The 19585-nt window shown below is 45.3% G+C and overlaps 1 protein-coding gene across 3 annotated transcripts in view; it reads left to right on the forward strand.

Moving 5' to 3' along the window:
- Nucleotides 1-19585, forward strand: part of plekhm3 (pleckstrin homology domain containing, family M, member 3) — a 105437-nt gene that overhangs the window by 62698 nt on the left and 23154 nt on the right. For all 3 annotated transcript variants that reach the window (XM_031806079.1, XM_031806081.1, XM_031806080.1), the window contains exon 7: nt 7725-7788. In XM_031806079.1, the coding sequence (XP_031661939.1) occupies nt 7725-7788 (64 nt within the window). The remainder of the gene's footprint in view (nt 1-7724; nt 7789-19585) is intronic.

Genomic DNA, 19585 nt, shown 5'->3' on the forward strand with positions numbered 1-19585 from the left:
ACTTCCGGCCCTTCTTTGGACACTGTGTTAACAACCCTCCAGGCAAGCTTCAATGCCATTACAACTCTCCTTCCGTGGCCTCCAATTGCTCTTAAATACAAGTAAAACTAAATGCATGCTCTTCAACTGATCGCTACCTGCACCTACCCGCCTGTCCAACATCACTACTCTGGACGGCTCTGACTTAGAATACGTGGACAACTACAAATACTTAGGTGTCTGGTTAGACTGTAAACTCTCCTTCCAGACCCATATCAAACATCTCCAATCCAAAGTTAAATCTAGAATCAGCTTCCTATTTCGCAACAAAGCATCCTTCACTCATGCTGCCAAACCTACCCTTGTAAAACTGACCATCCTACCAATCCTCGACTTTGGCGATGTCATTTACAAAATAGCCTCCAATACCCTACTCAACAAATTGGATGCAGTCAAATCAAATCAAATCAAATCAAATTTGATCTGTCACATACACATGGTTAGCAGATGTTAATGCGAGTGTAGCGAAATGCTTGTGCTTCTAGTTCCGACAATGCAGTAATAACGAACAAGTAATCTAACTAACAATTCCAAAAAACTACTGTCTTATACACAGTGTAAGGGGATAAAGAATATGTACATAAGGATATATGAATGTCTATCACAGTGCAATCCATTTTATCACCAAAGCCCCATATACTACCCACCATTGCGACCTGTACGCTCTCGTTGGCTGGCCCTCGCTTCATACTCGTCGCCAAACCCACTGGCTCCATGTCATCTACAAGACCCTGCTAGGTAAAGTCCCCCCTTATCTCAGCTCGCTGGTCACCATAGCATCTCCCACCTGTAGCACACGCTCCAGCAGGTATATCTCTCTAGTCACCCCCAAAACCAATTCTTTCTTTGGCCGCCTCTCCTTCCAGTTCTCTGCTGCCAATGACTGGAACGAACTACAAAAATCTCTGAAACTGGAAACACTTATCTCCCTCACTAGCTTTAAGCACCAACTGTCAGAGCAGCTCACAGATTACTGCACCTGTACATAGCCCACCTATAATTTAGCCCAAACAACTACCTCTTTCCCAACTGTATTTCATTTTTATTTATTTATTTATTTTGCTCCTTTGCACCCCATTATTTTTATTTCTACTTAGCACATTCTTCCATTGAAAAACTACCATTCCAGTGTTTTACTTGCTATATTGTATTTACTTTGCCACCATGGCCTTTTTTGCCTTTACCTCCCTTCTCACCTCATTTGCTCACATCATATATAGACTTGTTCATACTGTATTATTGACTGTATGTTTGTATATTCCATGTGTAACTCTGTGTCGTTGTATGTGTCGAACTGCTTTGCTTTATCTTGGCCAGGTCGCAATTGTAAATGAGAACTTGTTCTCAACTTGCCTACCTGGTTAAATAAAGGTGTTCTCTACTAGCCTACCTGGTTAAATAAAGGTGTTCTCAACTAGCCTACCTGGTTAAATAAAGGTGTTCTCTACTAGCCTACCTGGTTAAATAAAGGTGTTCTCTACTAGCCTACCTGGTTAAATAAAGGTGTTCTCAACTAGCCTACCTGGTTAAATAAAGGTGTTCTCTACTAGCCTACCTGGTTAAATAAAGGTGTTCTCAACTAGCCTACCTGGTTAAATAAAGGTGTTCTCTACTAGCCTACCTGGTTAAATAAAGGTGTTCTCTACTAGCCTACCTGGTTAAATAAAGGTGTTCTCAACTAGCCTACCTGGTTAAATAAAGGTGTTCTCAACTAGCCTACCTGGTTAAATAAAGGTGTTCTCTACTAGCCTACCTGGTTAAATAAAGGTGTTCTCAACTAGCCTACCTGGTTAAATAAAGGTGTTCTCTACTAGCCTACCTGGTTAAATAAAGGTGTTCTCTACTAGCCTACCTGGTTAAATAAAGGTGTTCTCTACTAGCCTACCTGGTTAAATAAAGGTGTTCTCTACTAGCCTACCTGGTTAAATAAAGGTGTTCTCTACTAGCCTACCTGGTTAAATAAAGGTGTTCTCTACTAGCCTACCTGGTTAAATAAAGGTGTTCTCTACTAGCCTACCTGGTTAAATAAAGGTGTTTCTCAACTAGCCTACCTGGTTAAATAAAGGTGTTCTCAACTAGCCTACCTGGTTAAATAAAGGTGTTCTCAACTAGCCTACCTGGTTAAATAAAGGTGTTCTCTACTAGCCTACCTGGTTAAATAAAGGTGTTCTCTACTAGCCTACCTGGTTAAATAAAGGTGTTCTCTACTAGCCTACCTGGTTAAATAAAGGTGTTCTCTACTAGCCTACCTGGTTAAATAAAGGTGTTCTCTACTAGCCTACCTGGTTAAATAAAGGTGTTCTCTACTAGCCTACCTGGTTAAATAAAGGTGTTCTCAACTAGCCTACCTGGTTAAATAAAGGTGTTCTCTACTAGCCTACCTGGTTAAATAAAGGTGTTCTCTACTAGCCTACCTGGTTAAATAAAGGTGTTCTCAACTAGCCTACCTGGTTAAATAAAGGTGTTCTCTACTAGCCTACCTGGTTAAATAAAGGTGTTCTCAACTAGCCTACCTGGTTAAATAAAGGTGTTCTCTACTAGCCTACCTGGTTAAATAAAGGTGTTCTCTACTAGCCTACCTGGTTAAATAAAGGTGTTCTCTACTAGCCTACCTGGTTAAATAAAGGTGTTCTCTACTAGCCTACCTGGTTAAATAAAGGTGTTCTCTACTAGCCTACCTGGTTAAATAAAGGTGTTCTCTACTAGCCTACCTGGTTAAATAAAGGTGTTCTCAACTAGCCTACCTGGTTAAATAAAGGTGTTCTCTACTAGCCTACCTGGTTAAATAAAGGTGTTCTCTACTAGCCTACCTGGTTAAATAAAGGTGTTCTCAACTAGCCTACCTGGTTAAATAAAGGTGTTCTCTACTAGCCTACCTGGTTAAATAAAGGTGTTCTCAACTAGCCTACCTGGTTAAATAAAGGTGTTCTCAACTAGCCTACCTGGTTAAATAAAGGTGTTCTCAACTAGCCTACCTGGTTAAATAAAGGTGTTCTCTACTGGCCTACCTGGTTAAATAAAGGTGTTCTCAACTGACCTACCTGGTTAAATAAAGGTGTTCTCAACTAGCCTACCTGGTTAAATAAAGGTGTTCTCTACTAGCCTACCTGGTTAAATAAAGGTGTTCTCTACTAGCCTACCTGGTTAAATAAAGGTGTTCTCTACTAGCCTACCTGGTTAAATAAAGGTATTCTCTACTAGCCTACCTGGTTAAATAAAGGTGTTCTCTACTAGCCTACCTGGTTAAATAAAGGTGTTCTCTACTAGCCTACCTGGTTAAATAAAGGTGTTCTCTACTAGCCTACCTGGTTAAATAAAGGTGTTCTCTACTAGCCTACCTGGTTAAATAAAGGTGTTCTCAACTAGCCTACCTGGTTAAATAAAGGTGTTCTCAACTAGCCTACCTGGTTAAATAAAGGTGTTCTCAACTAGCCTACCTGGTTAAATAAAGGTGTTCTCTACTAGCCTACCTGGTTAAATAAAGGTGTTCTCTACTAGCCTACCTGGTTAAATAAAGGTGTTCTCTACTAGCCTACCTGGTTAAATAAAGGTGTTCTCTACTAGCCTACCTGGTTAAATAAAGGTGTTCTCTACTAGCCTACCTGGTTAAATAAAGGTGTTCTCTACTAGCCTACCTGGTTAAATAAAGGTGTTCTCAACTAGCCTACCTGGTTAAATAAAGGTGTTCTCTACTAGCCTACCTGGTTAAATAAGGTGTTCTCTACTAGCCTACCTGGTTAAATAAAGGTGTTCTCAACTAGCCTACCTGGTTAAATAAAGGTGTTCTCTACTAGCCTACCTGGTTAAATAAAGGTGTTCTCTACTAGCCTACCTGGTTAAATAAAGGTGTTCTCAACTAGCCTACCTGGTTAAATAAAGGTGTTCTCTAACTAGCCTACCTGGTTAAATAAGGTGTTCTCTACTAGCCTACCTGTTAAATAAGGTGTTCTCTACTAGCCTACCTGGTTAAATAAAGGGTGTTCTCTACTAGCCTACCTGGTTAAATAAAGGTGTTCTCTACTAGGCTACCTGGTTAAATAAAGGTGTTCTCTACTAGCCTACCTGGTTAAATAAAGGTGTTCTCTACTAGCCTACCTGGTTAAATAAAGGTGTTCTCGGAACTAGCCTACCTGGTTAAATAAAGGTGTTCTCTACTAGCCTACCTGGTTAAATAAAGGTGTTCTCTACTAGCCTACCTGGTTAAATAAAGGTGTTCTCTACTAGCCTACCTGGTTAAATAAAGGTGTTCTCTACTAGCCTACCTGGTTAAATAAAGGTGTTTCTCAACTAGCCTACCTGGTTAAATAAAGGTGTTCTTCTACTAGCCTACCTGGTTAATAAAGGTGTTCTCTACTAGCCTACCTGGTTAAATAAAGGTGTTCTCTACTAGCCTACCTGGTTAAATAAAGGTGTTCTCTACTAGCCTACCTGGTTAAATAAAGGTGTTCTCTACTAGCCTACCTGGTTAAATAAAGGTGGTTCTCTACTAGCCTACCTGGTTAAATAAAGGGTGTTCTCTACTAGCCTACCTGGTTAATAAAGGTGTTCTCTACTAGCCTACCTGGTTAAATAAAGGTGTTCTCTACTAGCCTACCTGGTTAAATAAAGGTGTTCTCTACTAGCCTACCTGGTTAAATAAAGGTGTTCTCCAACTAGCCTACCTGGTTAAATAAAGGTGTTCTCTACTAGCCTACCTGGTTAAATAAAGGTGTTCTCTACTAGCCTACCTGGTTAAATAAGGTGTTCTCTACTAGCCTACCTGGTTAAATAAAGGTGTTCCTACGCCTACCTGGTAAATAAAGGTGTTCTCTACTAGCCTACCTGGTTAAATAAAGGTGTTCTCACTAGCCTACCTGGTTAAATAAAGGTGTTCTCAACTAGCCTACCTGGTTAAATAAAGGTGTCTCTCTACTAGCCTACCTGGTTAAATAAAGGTGTTTCTCTACTAGCCTACCTGGTTAAAATAAAGGTGTTCTCAACTAGCCTACCTGGTTAAATAAAGGTGTTCTCTACTAGCCTACCTGGTTAAATAAAGGTGTTCTCTACTAGCCTACCTGGTTAAATAAAGGTGTTCTCTACTAGCCTACCTGGTTAAATAAAGGTGTTCTCTACTAGCCTACCTGGTTAAATAAAGGTGTTCTCTACTAGTCTAACCTGGGTTAAATAAAGGTGTTCTCTACTAGCCTACCTGGTTAAATAAAGGTGTTCTCTACAGCCTACCTGTTAAATAAAGGTGTTCTCTACTAGCCTACCTGGTTAAATAAAGGTGTTCTCTACTAGCCTACCTGGTTAAATAAAGGTGTTCTCTACTAGCCTACCTGGTTAAATAAAGGTGTTCTCTACTAGCCTACCTGGTTAAATAAAGGTGTTCTCTACTAGCCTACCTGGTTAAATAAAGGTGTTCTCTACTAGCCTACCTGGTTAAATAAAGGTGTTCTCTACTAGCCTACCTGGTTAAATAAGGTGTTCTCAACTAGCCTACCTGGTTAAATAAAGGTGTTCTCAACTAGCCTACCTGGTTAAATAAAGGTGTTCTCTACTAGCCTACCTGGTTAAATAAAGGTGTTCTCTACAGCCTACCTGGTTAAATAAAGGTGTTCTCTACTAGCCTACCTGGTTAAATAAAGGTGTTCTCAACTAGCCTACCTGGTTAAATAAAGGTGTTCTCAACTAGCCTACCTGGTTAAATAAAGGTGTTCTCAACTAGCCTACCTGGTTAAATAAAGGTGTTCTCTACTAGCCTACCTGGTTAAATAAAGGTGTTCTCTACTAGCCTACCTGGTTAAATAAAGGTGTTCTCTACTAGCCTACCTGGTTAAATAAAGGTGTTCTCTACTAGCCTACCTGGTTAAATAAAGGTGTTCTCTACTAGCCTACCTGGTTAAATAAAGGTGTTCTCTACTAGCCTACCTGGTTAAATAAAGGTGTTCTCTACTAGCCTACCTGGTTAAATAAAGGTGTTCTCTACTAGCCTACCTGGTTAAATAAAGGTGTTCTCAACTAGCCTACCTGGTTAAATAAAGGTGTTCTCAACTAGCCTACCTGGTTAAATAAAGGTGTTCTCTACTAGCCTACCTGGTTAAATAAAGGTGTACTCTACTAGCCTACCTGGTTAAATAAAGGTGTTCTCAACTAGCCTACCTGGTTAAATAAAGGTGTTCTCTACTAGCCTACCTGGTTAAATAAAGGTGTTCTCTACTAGCCTACCTGGTTAAATAAAGGTGTTCTCTACTAGCCTACCTGGTTAAATAAAGGTGTTCTCTACTAGCCTACCTGGTTAAATAAAGGTGTTCTCTACTAGCCTACCTGGTTAAATAAAGGTGTTCTCAACTAGCCTACCTGGTTAAATAAAGGTGTTCTCAACTAGCCTACCTGGTTAAATAAAGGTGTTCTCTACTAGCCTACCTGGTTAAATAAAGGTGTTCTCTACTAGCCTACCTGGTTAAATAAAGGTGTTCTCTACTAGCCTACCTGGTTAAATAAAGGTGTTCTCAACTAGCCTACCTGGTTAAATAAAGGTGTTCTCAACTAGCCTACCTGGTTAAATAAAGGTGTTCTCAACTAGCCTACCTGGTTAAATAAAGGTGTTCTCTACTAGCCTACCTGGTTAAATAAAGGTGTTCTCTACTAGCCTACCTGGTTAAATAAAGGTGTTCTCTACTAGCCTACCTGGTTAAATAAAGGTGTTCTCTACTAGCCTACCTGGTTAAATAAAGGTGTTCTCTACTAGCCTACCTGGTTAAATAAAGGTGTTCTCTACTAGCCTACCTGGTTAAATAAAGGTGTTCTCTACTAGCCTACCTGGTTAAATAAAGGTGTTCTCTACTAGCCTACCTGGTTAAATAAAGGTGTTCTCAACTAGCCTACCTGGTTAAATAAAGGTGTTCTCAACTAGCCTACCTGGTTAAATAAAGGTGTTCTCTACTAGCCTACCTGGTTAAATAAAGGTGTTCTCTACTAGCCTACCTGGTTAAATAAAGGTGTTCTCAACTAGCCTACCTGGTTAAATAAAGGTGTTCTCTACTAGCCTACCTGGTTAAATAAAGGTGTTCTCAACTAGCCTACCTGGTTAAATAAAGGGGATATAAAATACATCTAAATAAACCGTGAGCTGGTGTGGGTGAGTGTGTGTGAATTACTGTGTGTGTGTAGGTTTGGTAGAGAGTGTTGTGCAGAGGACTATAATAGCGAGCCTGATGAGACGGAGAGAGCAGAGAGAGACCTCCACTTCGCTCCATTATAAGGCAGAGAGCTTTTAAACACCCATTCCCCTTCTGCCCCAGCCTGACTCTCATTCTATTGAATTAACCCCCATTTTCTCTGCAATTTTGGCCCCGCCGTTACCATGGTTACACAGGCACTATCATGGTCCGTGTGTGTGTATGTGTGACATGACTCATCGTGTACATTTTGTTATCGTGCTTTATGAATCTCAACATGAACCTCACATCTCCTTCCTGTCATGTTTAATACATGATAAACCATTTCACCAGCGTTGCTGTTCCAGGTCAGTACAGTGAGAGACAATGTCTACTTTTTATTGGTGGGGCCACCCATACATACAGTGCTGTAAGTCTGCTAAATGGCATGTCATATTACATTTTCTGAAAGGATCTGACTTATGGTTCTAAGAAAATTGCATAACTAAAATGGTTCAAATGTTGGTCTTTCTCTCTCCCCTAAAGGATCTTCCCCAGAGATTACCTACTGCAACATATCCACCTGTACTCACTGGCTGACCTGCAACAGGTAATACACACTACACACATACTGTATAGTGGACACACTCACTTTCAAACATCAGACCGTTACAGGCACACTAATACACACTCATATATATATATATATATATATATATATATATATATATATATATATATATATATACTGTGTTATATTTAAGCAGTCAGGTGTGGTATATGATCAATATACCACGGCTAAGGGCCGTTCTTCGGCACGACGCAACGCAGAGTGCCTGGATACAGCCCTTAGCCGTGGTATATTGTCCATATACCACAAACCCCCGAGGTACCTTATTTCTATTATAAACTGGTTACCAACATAATTAGAGCACTAACAAGAAATGTGTTGTCATACCCGTGGTATATGGTCTGATATACCATGGCTGTTAGCCAATCAGCATTCAGGGTTTGAACATTCAGTTTACACGTGTCAGGACAATGCATGACTGCTCGGACTCAGACAGGCATGTGGAGCTAAACGAAGCAGCTAAAGCCCTCGTTACAGTGGGGAGAGTTTCCCTCAGCCCTCGTTACAGTGGGGAGAGTTTCCCTCAGCCCTCGTTACAGTGGGGAGAGTTTCCCTCAGCCCTCGTTACAGTGGGGAGAGTTTCCCTCAGCCCTCGTTACAGTGGGGAGAGATTCCCTCAGCCCTCGTTACAGTGAGGAGAGTTTCCCTCAGCCCTCGTTACAGTGGGGAGAGTTTCCCTCAGCCCTCGTTACAGTGGGGAGAGTTTCCCTCAGCCCTCGTTACAGTGGGGAGAGTTTCCCTCAGCCCTCGTTACAGTGACGAGAGTTTCCCTCAGCCCTCGTTACAGTGGGGAGAGTTTCCCTCAGCCCTCGTTACAGTGGGGAGAGTTTCCCTCAGCCCTCGTTACAGTGGGGAGAGTTTCCCTCAGCCCTCGTTACAGTGGGGAGAGTTTCCCTCAGCCCTCTCACTAGCAGTTTCTAGGCTGTTATGAAGGCATGAATAACTGTTATTGGGATGAGGGTTACTTTGGTTTGGCGTAATCTCTTGCCTCTCTCTCCCACCCCCCTCTCTCTGATCCCCCTCCCCCAACCTGGAGTTCTTCCACAATACTAATCTCCCATATCTTCCACCTTCCCCACCCAGCCCCCTCTGCACCACCCAACCTCTCTCCCTCTCCCCTTTCATGTTCCCCTCACCCTGGCCCGCTCACTAATTACAGACATTCAGAATCAACAAGCAGAAAAAACTAGTGTGTTAAAGTCCACCATTCTTCCCTACATCCCCTGGCCTGACACTCTTCTCACCCTCTCGCTCTCTCTCGCTCTCTTTCTTTCTCTCTTTCCCTCACTCTCTTTCTCTCTATTCATCTCTCTCTATCATAGCTTACTCTCTCTCTGTGTCTTTCTCTCCCCCTCCTCTTTCTCCCTGTGTGTCTTTTCCTCCCCCTCCCCTCTCTCTCTCTGTGTCTTTCTCTCCCCCTCCCCTCTCTCTCTCTGTGTCTTTCTCTCCCCCTCCCCTCTCTCTCTCTGTGTCTTTCTCTCCACCTCCCCTCTCTCTCTGTGTCTTTCTCTCCCCCTCCCCTTTCTCTCTCTGTGTCTTTCTCTCCCCCTCCCCTTTCTCTCTCTGTGTCTTTCTCTCCCCCTCCCCTTTCTCCCTGTGTCTTTCTCTCCCCCTCCCTTTTCTCTCTCTGTGTCTTTCTCTCCCCCTCCCCTCTCTCGCTCTGTGTCTTTCTCTCCCCCTCCCCTTTCTCTGTCTTTCTCTCCCCCTCCCCTTTCTGTCTTTCTCTTCTCCTCCCCTTTCTCTGTGTCTTTCTCTTCTCCTCCCCTTTCTCTGTGTCTTTCTCTTCTCCTCCCCTTTCTCTCTGTGTGTGTTTCTCTCCCCCTCCCCTCTCTCCCTGTGTGTCTTTCTCTCCCCCTCCCCTTTCTCTCTCTGTGTCTTTTCTCTCCCCCTCCCCTCTCTCGCTCTGTCTTTCTCCCCCCTCCCCTCTCTCTCTGTGTCTTTATCTCCCCCTCCCCTCTCTCTCTGTGTGTTTCTCTCCCCCTCCCCTCTCTCTCTCTGTGTCTTTCTCTCCCCCTCCTCTCTCTGTGCGTCTTTCTCTCCCCCTCCCCTCTCTCTCTGTGTCTTTCTCTCCCCCTCCTCTCTCTCTCTGTATTTCTCTCCCCCTCCTCTCTCTGTGTGTCTTTCTCTCCCCCTCCCCTCTCTCTCTCTGTGTCTTTCTCTCCCCCTCCCCTCTCTCTCTCTGTGTCTTTCTCTCCCCCTCCTCTCTCTCTGTGTCTTTCTCTCCCCCTCCTCTCTCTCTGTGTCTTTCTCTCCCCCTCCCCTCTCTCGCTCTGTCTTTCTCCCCCCTCCCCTCTCTCTCTGTGTCTTTATCTCCCCCTCCCCTCTCTCTCTGTGTGTTTCTCTCCCCCTCCCCTCTCTCTCTCTCTGTGTCTTTCTCTCCCCCTCCTCTCTCTGTGCGTCTTTCTCTCCCCCTCCCCTCTCTCTCTGTGTGTCTTTCTCTCCCCCTCCTCTCTCTGTGTGTCTTTCTCTCCCCCTCCTCTCTCTGTGTCTTTCTCTCCCCCTCCCCTCTCTCTCTCTGTGTCTTTCTCTCCCCCTCCTCTCTCTCTGTGTGTCTTTCTCTCCCCCTCCTCTCTCTGTGTGTCTTTCTCTCCCCCTCCTCTCTCTCTGTGTCTTTCTCTCCCCCTCCTCTCTCTCTGTGTCTTTCTCTCCCCCTCCCCTCTCTCTCTGTGTCTTTCTCTCCCCCTCCTCTCTCTCTGTGTGTCTTTCTCTCCCCCTCCTCTCTCTGTGTGTCTTTCTCTCCCCCTCCTCTCTCTCTGTGTCTTTCTCTCCCCCTCCTCTCTCTCTGTGTCTTTCTCTCCCCCTCCCCTCTCTCTGTGTGTCTTTCTCTCCCCCTCCTCTCTCTCTGTGTCTTTCTCTCCCCTCCTCTCTCTGTGTGTCTTTCTCTCCCCCTCCCCTCTCTCTGTGTCTTTCTCTCCCCCTCCTCTCTCTCTGTGTCTTTCTCTCCCCCTCCTCTCTCTCTGTGTCTTTCTCTCCCCCTCCCCTCTCTCTGTGTGTCTTTCTCTCCCCCTCCTCTCTCTGTGTCTTTCTCTCCCCCTCCCCTCTCTCTCTCTGTGTCTTTCTCTCCCCCTCCTCTCTCTCTGTGTGTCTTTCTCTCCCCCTCCCCTCTCTCTGTGTGTCTTTCTCTCCCCCTCCCCTCTCTCTGTGTGTCTTTCTCTCCCCCTCCCCTCTCTCTCTGTGTCTTTCTCTCCCCCTCCCCTCTCTCTCTGTGTCTTTCTCTCCCCCTCCCCTCTCTCTCTGTGTCTTTCTCTCCCCCTCCCCTCTCTCTCTGTGTCTTTCTCTCCCCCTCCCCTCTCTCTCTGTGTCTTTCTCTCCCCCTCCCCTCTCTCTCTGTGTGTCTTTCTCTCCCCCTCCCCTCTCTCTCTGTGTGTCTTTCTCTCCCCCTCCCCTCTCTCTGTGTGTCTTTCTCTCCCCCTCCCCTCTCTCTGTGTGTCTTTCTCTCCCCCTCCCCTCTCTCTCTGTGTGTCTTTCTCTCCCCCTCCCCTCTCTCTCTGTGTGTCTTTCTCTCCCCCTCCCCTCTCTCTGTGTGTCTTTCTCTCCCCCTCCCCTCTTTCTCTTTACAGCTAATTGGCTTTCCATATTAACAAGCTGTTTCTTTTATTTCTCCTGAATAATCAAAGCTCGTTCATCAAGCCTGGCTTTTATTGTTTCACAGTGAGGTTCAATAAAGACCGTCTCCCTGGCTAGTTATAGAGTAGACCCAGTCCTTCATGGAAAGCAGTAGTGCACTTGGCTCTCTTTGCTATTGAAATCCCAACAAACACCTCCTATTAGGAGCAGCCTTTCTATATTTAAAGCAATGTACTGTTTGCCCAGGGCCTGCCCAGAGGCTGGACTAGTTTGGCTACTGGCCCTTTTGTTGCTGCATTAAAACGTTTGTTTTTCCAGTTGTGGGGTAGTGGAGAGGTGGGCTTGTTGTAAAGTAGTGGGGTAGTGCCAACACACTGTCAATGATACTGACTCAACTCCAGCCACTTTAATAATGGGAATTGATGGGAAATTATGTAAATATATCACTAGCCACTTTAAACAATGCTACCTTATATAATGTTACTTACCCTACATTATTCATCTCATATGCATATGTATATACTGTACTCTATATCATCGACTGCATCCTTATGTAATACATGTATCACTAGCCACTTTAACTATGCCACTTTGTTTACATACTCATCTCATATGTTATACTGTACTCGATATCATCTACTGTATCTTGCCTATGCTGCTTTGTACCATCACTCATTCATATATCCTTATGTACATATTCCTTATCCCCTTACACTGTGTATAAGACAGTAGTTTTTTTGGAATTGTTAGTTAGATTACTTGTTCGTTATTACTGCATTGTCGGAACTAGAAGCACAAGCATTTCGCTACACTCGCATTAACATCTGCTAACCATGTGTATGTGACAAATAAAATTTGATTTGATTTGATTTAGTGGAGAGGTGGGCTTGTTGTAAAGTAGTGGAGAGGTGGGCTTGTTGTAAAGTAGTGGAGAGGTGGGCTTGTTGTAAAGTAGTGGAGAGGTGGGCTTGTTGTAAAGTAGTGGAGAGGTGGGCTTGTTGTAAAGTAGTGGAGAGGTGGGCTTGTTGTAAAGTAGTGGAGAGGTGGGCTTGTTGTAAAGTAGTGGAGAGGTGGGCTTGTTGTAAAGTAGTGGAGAGATGGGCTTGTTGTAAAGTAGCAGGGTAGTGGAGAGGTGGGCTTGTTGTAGAGTAGTGGAGAGGTGGGCTTGTTGTAGAGTAGTGGAGAGGTGGGCTTGTTGTAGAGTAGTGGAGAGGTGGGCTTGTTGTAAAGTAGTGGAGAGGTGGGCTTGTTGTAAGTAGTGGAGAGGTGGGCTTGTTGTAAAGTAGTGGAGAGGTGGGCTTGTTGTAAAGTAGTGGAGAGGTGGGCTTGTTGTAAAGTAGTGGAGCGGTGGACTTTTGTAAAGTAGTGGAGAGGTGGGCTTGTTGTAAAGTTGTGGAGAGGAGGGCTTGTTGTAAAGTAGTGGAGAGGTGGGCTTGTTGTAAAGTAGTGGAGAGATGGGCTTGTTGTAAAGTAGTGGAGAGATGGGCTTGTTGTAAAGTAGTGGAGAGGTGGGCTTGTTGTAAAGTAGTGGAGCGGTGGACTTTTGTAAAGTAGTGGGGTAGTGGAGAGGTGGGCTTGTTGTAAAGTAGTGGAGAGGTGGGCTTGTTGTAAAGTAGTGGGGTGGTGGACTTGTTGTAAAGTAGTGGAGAGATGGGCTTGTTGTAAAGTAGTGGAGAGGTGGGCTTGTTGTAAAGTAGTGGAGAGGTGGGCTTGTTGTAAAGTAGTGGAGCGGTGGACTTTTGTAAAGTAGTGGAGAGGTGGGCTTGTTGTAAAGTTGTGGAGAGGTGGGCTTGTTGTAAAGTAGTGGAGCGGTGGACTTTTGTAAAGTAGTGGGGTAGTGGAGAGGTGGGCTTGTTGTAAAGTAGTGGAGAGGTGGGCTTGTTGTAAAGTAGTGGGGTGGTGGACTTGTTGTAAAGTAGTGGAGAGATGGGCTTGTTGTAAAGTAGTGGAGAGGTGGGCTTGTTGTAAAGTAGTGGAGAGGTGGGCTTGTTGTAAAGTAGTGGAGAGGTGGGCTTGTTGTAAAGTAGTGGGGTGGTGGACTTGTTGTAAAGTAGTGGAGATATGGGCTTGTTGTAAAGTAGTGGAGAGATGGGCTTGTTGTAAAGTAGTGGAGAGATGGGCTTGTTGTAAAGTAGTGGGGTGGTGGACTTGTTGTAAAGTAGTGGAGAGATGGGCTTGTTGTAAAGTAGTGGAGAGGTGGGCTTGTTGTAAAGTAGTGGAGATGTGGGCTTTTGTAAAGTAGTGGAGAGGTGGGCTTGTTGTAAAGTAGTGGGGTAGTGGAGAGGTGGGCTTGTTGTAAAGTAGTGGAGAGGTGGGCTTGTTGTAAAGTAGTGGGGTGGTGGACTTGTTGTAAAGTAGTGGAGAGATGGGCTTGTTGTAAAGTAGTGGAGAGGTGGGCTTGTTGTAAAGTAGTGGAGAGGTGGGCTTGTTGTAAAGTAGTGGAGAGGTGGGCTTGTTGTAAAGTAGTGGGGTGGTGGACTTGTTGTAAAGTAGTGGAGATATGGGCTTGTTGTAAAGTAGTGGAGAGATGGGCTTGTTGTAAAGTAGTGGAGAGATGGGCTTGTTGTAAAGTAGTGGGGTGGTGGACTTGTTGTAAAGTAGTGGAGAGATGGGCTTCTTGTAAAGTAGTGGAGAGGTGGGCTTGTTGTAAAGTAGTGGAGATGTGGGCTTTTGTAAAGTAGTGGAGAGGTGGGCTTGTTGTAAAGTAGTGGGGTAGTGGAGAGGTGGGCTTGTTGTAAAGTAGTGGAGAGGTGGGCTTGTTGTAAAGTAGTGGGGTGGTGGACTTGTTGTAAAGTAGTGGAGAGATGGGCTTGTTGTAAAGTAGTGGAGAGATGGGCTTGTTGTAGAGTAGTGGAGAGGTGGGCTTGTTGTAAAGTAGTGGAGAGGGGGGTTGTTGTAAAGTAGTGGAGAGGTGGGCTTGTTGTAAAGTAGTGGAGAGGTGGGCTTGTTGTAAAGTAGTGGAGAGGTGGGCTTGTTGTAAAGTAGTGGAGCGGTGGACTTTTGTAAAGTAGTGGAAAGGTGGGCTTGTAAAGTAGTGGAGCGGTGGACTTTTGTAAAGTAGTGGAGAGGTGGGCTTGTTGTAAAGTTGTGGAGAGGTGGGCTTGTTGTAAAGTAGTGGAGCGGTGGACTTTTGTAAAGTAGTGGAAAGGTGGGCTTGTTGTAAAGTTGTGGAGAGGTGGGCTTGTTGTAAAGTAGTGGAGCGGTGGACTTTTGTAAAGTAGTGGGGTAGTGGAGAGGTGGGCTTGTTGTAAAGTAGTGGAGAGGTGGTCTTGTTGTAAAGTAGTGGGGTGGTGGACTTGTTGTAAAGTAGTGGAGAGATGGGCTTGTTGTAAAGTAGTGGAGAGGTGGGCTTGTTGTAAAGTAGTGGAGAGGTGGGCTTGTAAAGTAGTGGAGCGGTGGACTTTTGTAAAGTAGTGGAGAGGTGGGCTTGTTGTAAAGTTGTGGAGAGGTGGGCTTGTTGTAAAGTAGTGGAGCAGTGGACTTTTGTAAAGTAGTGGGGTAGTGGAGAGGTGGGCTTGTTGTAAAGTAGTGGAGAGATGGGCTTGTTGTAAAGTAGTGGAGAGGTGGGCTTGTTGTAAAGTAGTGGAGAGGTGGGCTTGTTGTAAAGTAATGGGGTAGTGGAGAGGTGGGCTTGTTGTAAAGTAGTGGAGAGGTGGGCTTGTTGTAAAGTAGTGGGGTGGTGGATTTGTTGTAAAGTAGTGGAGAGGTGGGCTTGTTGTAAAGTAGTGGGGTGGTGGACTTGTTGTAAAGTAGTGGAGAGATGGGCTTGTTGTAAAGTAGTGGAGATGTGGGCTTGTTGTAAAGTAGTGGAGAGGTGGGCTTGTTGTAAAGTAATGGGGTAGTGGAGAGGTGGGCTTGTTGTAAAGTAGTGGAGAGGTGGGCTTGTTGTAAAGTAGTGGGGTGGTGGATTTGTTGTAAAGTAGTGGAGAGGTGGGCTTGTTGTAAAGTAGTGGAGAGGTGGGCTTGTTGTAAAGTAGTGGAGCGGTGGACTTTTGTAAAGTAGTGGAGAGGTGGGCTTGTTGTAAAGTTGTGGAGAGTTGGGCTTGTTGTAAAGTAGTGGAGAGGTGGGCTTGTTGTAAAGTAGTGGGGTGGTGGACTTGTTGTAAAGTAGTGGAGAGATGGGCTTGTTGTAAAGTAGTGGAGAGGTGGGCTTGTTGTAAAGTAGTGGAGAGGTGGGCTTGTTGTAAAGTAGTGGAGAGGTGGGCTTGTTGTAAAGTAGTGGAGCTGTGGACTTTTGTAAAGTAGTGGAGAGGTGGGCTTGTTGTAAAGTTGTGGAGAGGTGGGCTTGTTGTAAAGTAGTGGGGTAGTGGAGAGGTGGGCTTGTTGTAAAGTAGTGGAGAGGTGGGCTTGTTGAAAAGTAGTGGGGTGGTGGAACTTGTTGTAAAGTAGTGGAGAGATGGGCTTGTTGTAAAGTAGTGGAGAGATGGGCTTGTTGTAAAGTAGTGGAGAGATGGGCTTGTTGTAAAGTCGTGGAGAGATGGGCTTGTTGTAAAGTTGTGGAGAGGTGGGCTTGTTGTAAAGTAGTGGGGTAGTGGAGAGGTGGGCTTGTTGTAAAGTAGTGGAGAGGTGGGGCTTGTTTGTAAAGTAGTGGAGAGGTGGGCTTGTTGTAAAGTTGTGGAGAGGTGGGCTTGTTGTAAAGTTGTGGAGAGGTGGGCTTGTTGTAAGTAGTGGAGCGGTGCACTTTTGTAAGTAGTGGGGTAGTGGACTTGTTGTAAAGTAGTGGAGAGTTGGGCTTGTTGTAAAGTAGTGGAGAGGTGGCTTGTTGTAAAGTAGTGGAGAGGTGGGCTTGTTGTAAAGTAGTGGAGAGGTGGGCTTGTTGTAAAGTTGTGGAGAGGTGGGCTTGTTGGTAAAGTAGTGGAGCGGTGCACTTTTGTAAAGTAGTGGGGTAGTGGAGAGGTGGGCTTGTTGTAAAGTAGTGGAGAGGTGGGCTTGTTGTAAAGTAGTGGGGTGGTGGACTTGTTGTAAAGTAGTGGAGAGGTGGGCTTGTTGTAAAGTAGTGGAGCGGTGGACCTTTGTAAAGTAGTGGAGAGGTGGGCTTGTTGTAAAGTTGTGGAGAGGTGGGCTTGTTGTAAAGTAGTGGAGCGGTGGACCTTTGTAAAGTAGTGGAGAGGTGGGCTTGTTGTAAAGTTGTGGAGAGGTGGGCTTGTTGTAAAGTAGTGGGGTAGTGGAGAGGTGGGCTTGTTGTAAAGTAGCGGAGAGGTGGGCTTGTTGTAAAGTAGTGGGGTGGTGGACTTGTTGTAAAGTAGTGGAGAGATGGGCTTGTTGTAAAGTAGTGGAGAGATGGGCTTGTTGTAAAGTTGTGGAGAGGTGGGCTTGTTGTAAAGTAGTGGGGTGGTGGACTTGTTGTAAAGTAGTGGGGTAGTGGAGAGGTGGGCTTGTTGTAAAGTAGTGGAGAGGTGGCCTTGTTGTAAAGTAGTGGAGAGGTGGACTTGTTGTAAAGTAGTGGGGTAGTGGAGAGTGGGCTTGTTGTAAAGTAGTGGGGTAGTGGAGAGATGGGCTTGTTGTAAAGTAGTGGAGAGATGGGCTTGTTGTAAAGTAGTGTTGAGATGGGCTTGTTGTAAAGTAGTGGAGAGATGGGCTTGTTGTAAAGTAGTGGAGAGATGGGCTTGTTTTAAAGTTGTGGGGTGGTGGACGTGTTGTAAAGTAGTGGAGAGGTGGACTTGTTGTAAAGTAGTGGAGAGGTGGGCTTGTTGTAAAGTAGTGGAGAGATGGACTTGTTGTAAAGTAGTGGAGAGATGGGCTTGTTGTAAAGTAGTGGGGTGGTGGACTTGTTGTAAAGTAGTGGGGTGGTGGAGAGATGGGCTTGTTGTAAAGTAGTGGAGAGATGGGCTTGTTGTAAAGTAGTGGGGTGCTAGACTTGTTGTAAGGTAGTGGAGAGGTGGGCTTGGTATAAAGTAGTGGGGTGGTGGACTTGTTGTAAAGTAGTGGGGTAGACAGAGAGATGGGCTTGTTGTAAAGTAGTGGGGTGGTGGGCTTGTTGTAAAGTAGTGGAGAGATGGGCTTGTTGTTAAGTAGTGGGGTGGTGGGCTTGTTGTAAAGTAGTGGGGTAGTGGAGAGGTGGGCTTGTTGTAAAGTAGCGGAGAGGTGGGCTTGTTGTAAAGTAGTGGGGTGGTGGACTTGTTGTAAAGTAGTGGAGAGATGGGCTTGTTGTAAAGTAGTGGAGAGATGGGCTTGTTGTAAAGTTGTGGAGAGGTGGGCTTGTTGTAAAGTAGTGGGGTGGTGGACTTGTTGTAAAGTAGTGGGGTAGTGGAGAGGTGGGCTTGTTGTAAAGTAGTGGAGAGGTGGCCTTGTTGTAAAGTAGTGGAGAGGTGGACTTGTTGTAAAGTAGTGGGGTAGTGGAGAGTGGGCTTGTTGTAAAGTAGTGGGGTAGTGGAGAGATGGGCTTGTTGTAAAGTAGTGGAGAGATGGGCTTGTTGTAAAGTAGTGGAGAGATGGGCTTGTTTTAAAGTTGTGGGGTGGTGGACGTGTTGTAAAGTAGTGGAGAGGTGGACTTGTTGTAAAGTAGTGGAGAGGTGGGCTTGTTGTAAAGTAGTGGAGAGATGGACTTGTTGTAAAGTAGTGGAGAGATGGGCTTGTTGTAAAGTAGTGGGGTGGTGGACTTGTTGTAAAGTAGTGGGGTGGTGGAGAGATGGGCTTGTTGTAAAGTAGTGGAGAGATGGGCTTGTTGTAAAGTAGTGGGGTGCTGGACTTGTTGTAAGGTAGTGGAGAGGTGGGCTTGGTATAAAGTAGTGGGGTGGTGGACTTGTTGTAAAGTAGTGGGGTAGACAGAGAGATGGGCTTGTTGTAAAGTAGTGGGGTGGTGGGCTTGTTGTAAAGTAGTGGAGAGATGGGCTTGTTGTTAAGTAGTGGGGTGGTGGAATTGTTGTAAAGTAGTGGGGTAGTGGAGAGATGGGCTTGTTGTAAAGTAGTGGGGTGGTGGACTTGTTGTAAAGTAGTGGGGTAGTGCAGATGTGGACTTGTTGTAAAGTAGTGGAGAGGTGGGCTTGTTGTAAAGTAGTGGAGAGGTGGGCTTGTTGGAAAGTAGTGGAGAGGTGGACTTGTTGTAAAGTAGTGGGGTAGTGGAGAGGTGGGCTTGTTGTAAAGTAGTGGAGAGGTGGGCTTGTTGTAAAGTTGTGGAGAGGTGGGCTTGTTGTAAAGTAGTGGAGCGGTGGACTTTTGTAAAGTAGTGGGGTAGTGGAGAGGTGGGCTTGTTGTAAAGTAGTGGGGTGGTGGACTTGTTGTAAAGTAGTGGAGAGTTGGGCTTGTTGTAAAGTAGTGGAGAGGTGGGCTTGTTGTAAAGTAGTGGAGAGGTGGGCTTGTTGTAAAGTAGTGGAGCGGTGGACTTTTTAAAGTAGTGGAGAGATGGGCTTGTTGTAAAGTAGTGGAGAGGTGGGCTTGTTGTAAAGTAGTGGAGCGGTGGACTTTTTAAAGTAGTGGAGAGATGGGCTTGTTGTAAAGTAGTGGAGAGGTGGGCTTGTTGTAAAGTAGTGGGGTGGTGGATTTGTTGTAAAGTAGTGGAGAGGTGGGCTTGTTGTAAAGTAGTGGAGAGGTGGGCTTGTTGTAAAGTAATGGGGTAGTGGAGAGGTGGGCTTGTTGTAAAGTAGTGGAGAGGTGGGCTTGTTGTAAAGTAGTGGGGTGGTGGATTTGTTGTAAAGTAGTGGAGAGGTGGGCTTGTTGTAAAGTAGTGGGGTGGTGGACTTGTTGTAAAGTAGTGGAGAGATGGGCTTGTTGTAATGTAGTGGAGAGGTGGGCTTGTTGTAAAGTAGTGGAGAGGTGGGCTTGTTGTAAAGTAATGGGGTAGTGGAGAGGTGGGCTTGTTGTAAAGTAGTGGAGAGGTGGGCTTGTTGTAAAGTAGTGGGGTGGTGGATTTGTTGTAAAGTAGTGGAGAGGTGGGCTTGTTGTAAAGTAGTGGAGAGGTGGGCTTGTTGTAAAGTAGTGGGGTGGTGGACTTGTTGTAAAGTAGTGGAGAGATGGGCTTGTTGTAATGTCGTGGAGAGATGGGCTTGTTGTAAAGTCGTGGAGAGATGGGCTTGTTGTAAAGTTGTGGAGAGGTGGGCTTGTTGTAAAGTAGTGGAGAGGTGGGCTTGTTGTAAAGTAGTGGAGAGGTGGGCTTGTTGTAAAGTAGTGGAGCGGTGGACTTTTGTAAAGTAGTGGAGAGGTGGGCTTGTTGTAAAGTTGTGGAGAGGTGGGCTTGTTGTAAAGTAGTGGGGTAGTGGAGAGATGGGCTTGT

Source organism: Oncorhynchus kisutch, linkage group LG26 (assembly GCF_002021735.2).
Source record: "Oncorhynchus kisutch isolate 150728-3 linkage group LG26, Okis_V2, whole genome shotgun sequence".
In the NCBI taxonomy this organism is placed as follows: domain Eukaryota; kingdom Metazoa; phylum Chordata; class Actinopteri; order Salmoniformes; family Salmonidae; genus Oncorhynchus; species Oncorhynchus kisutch.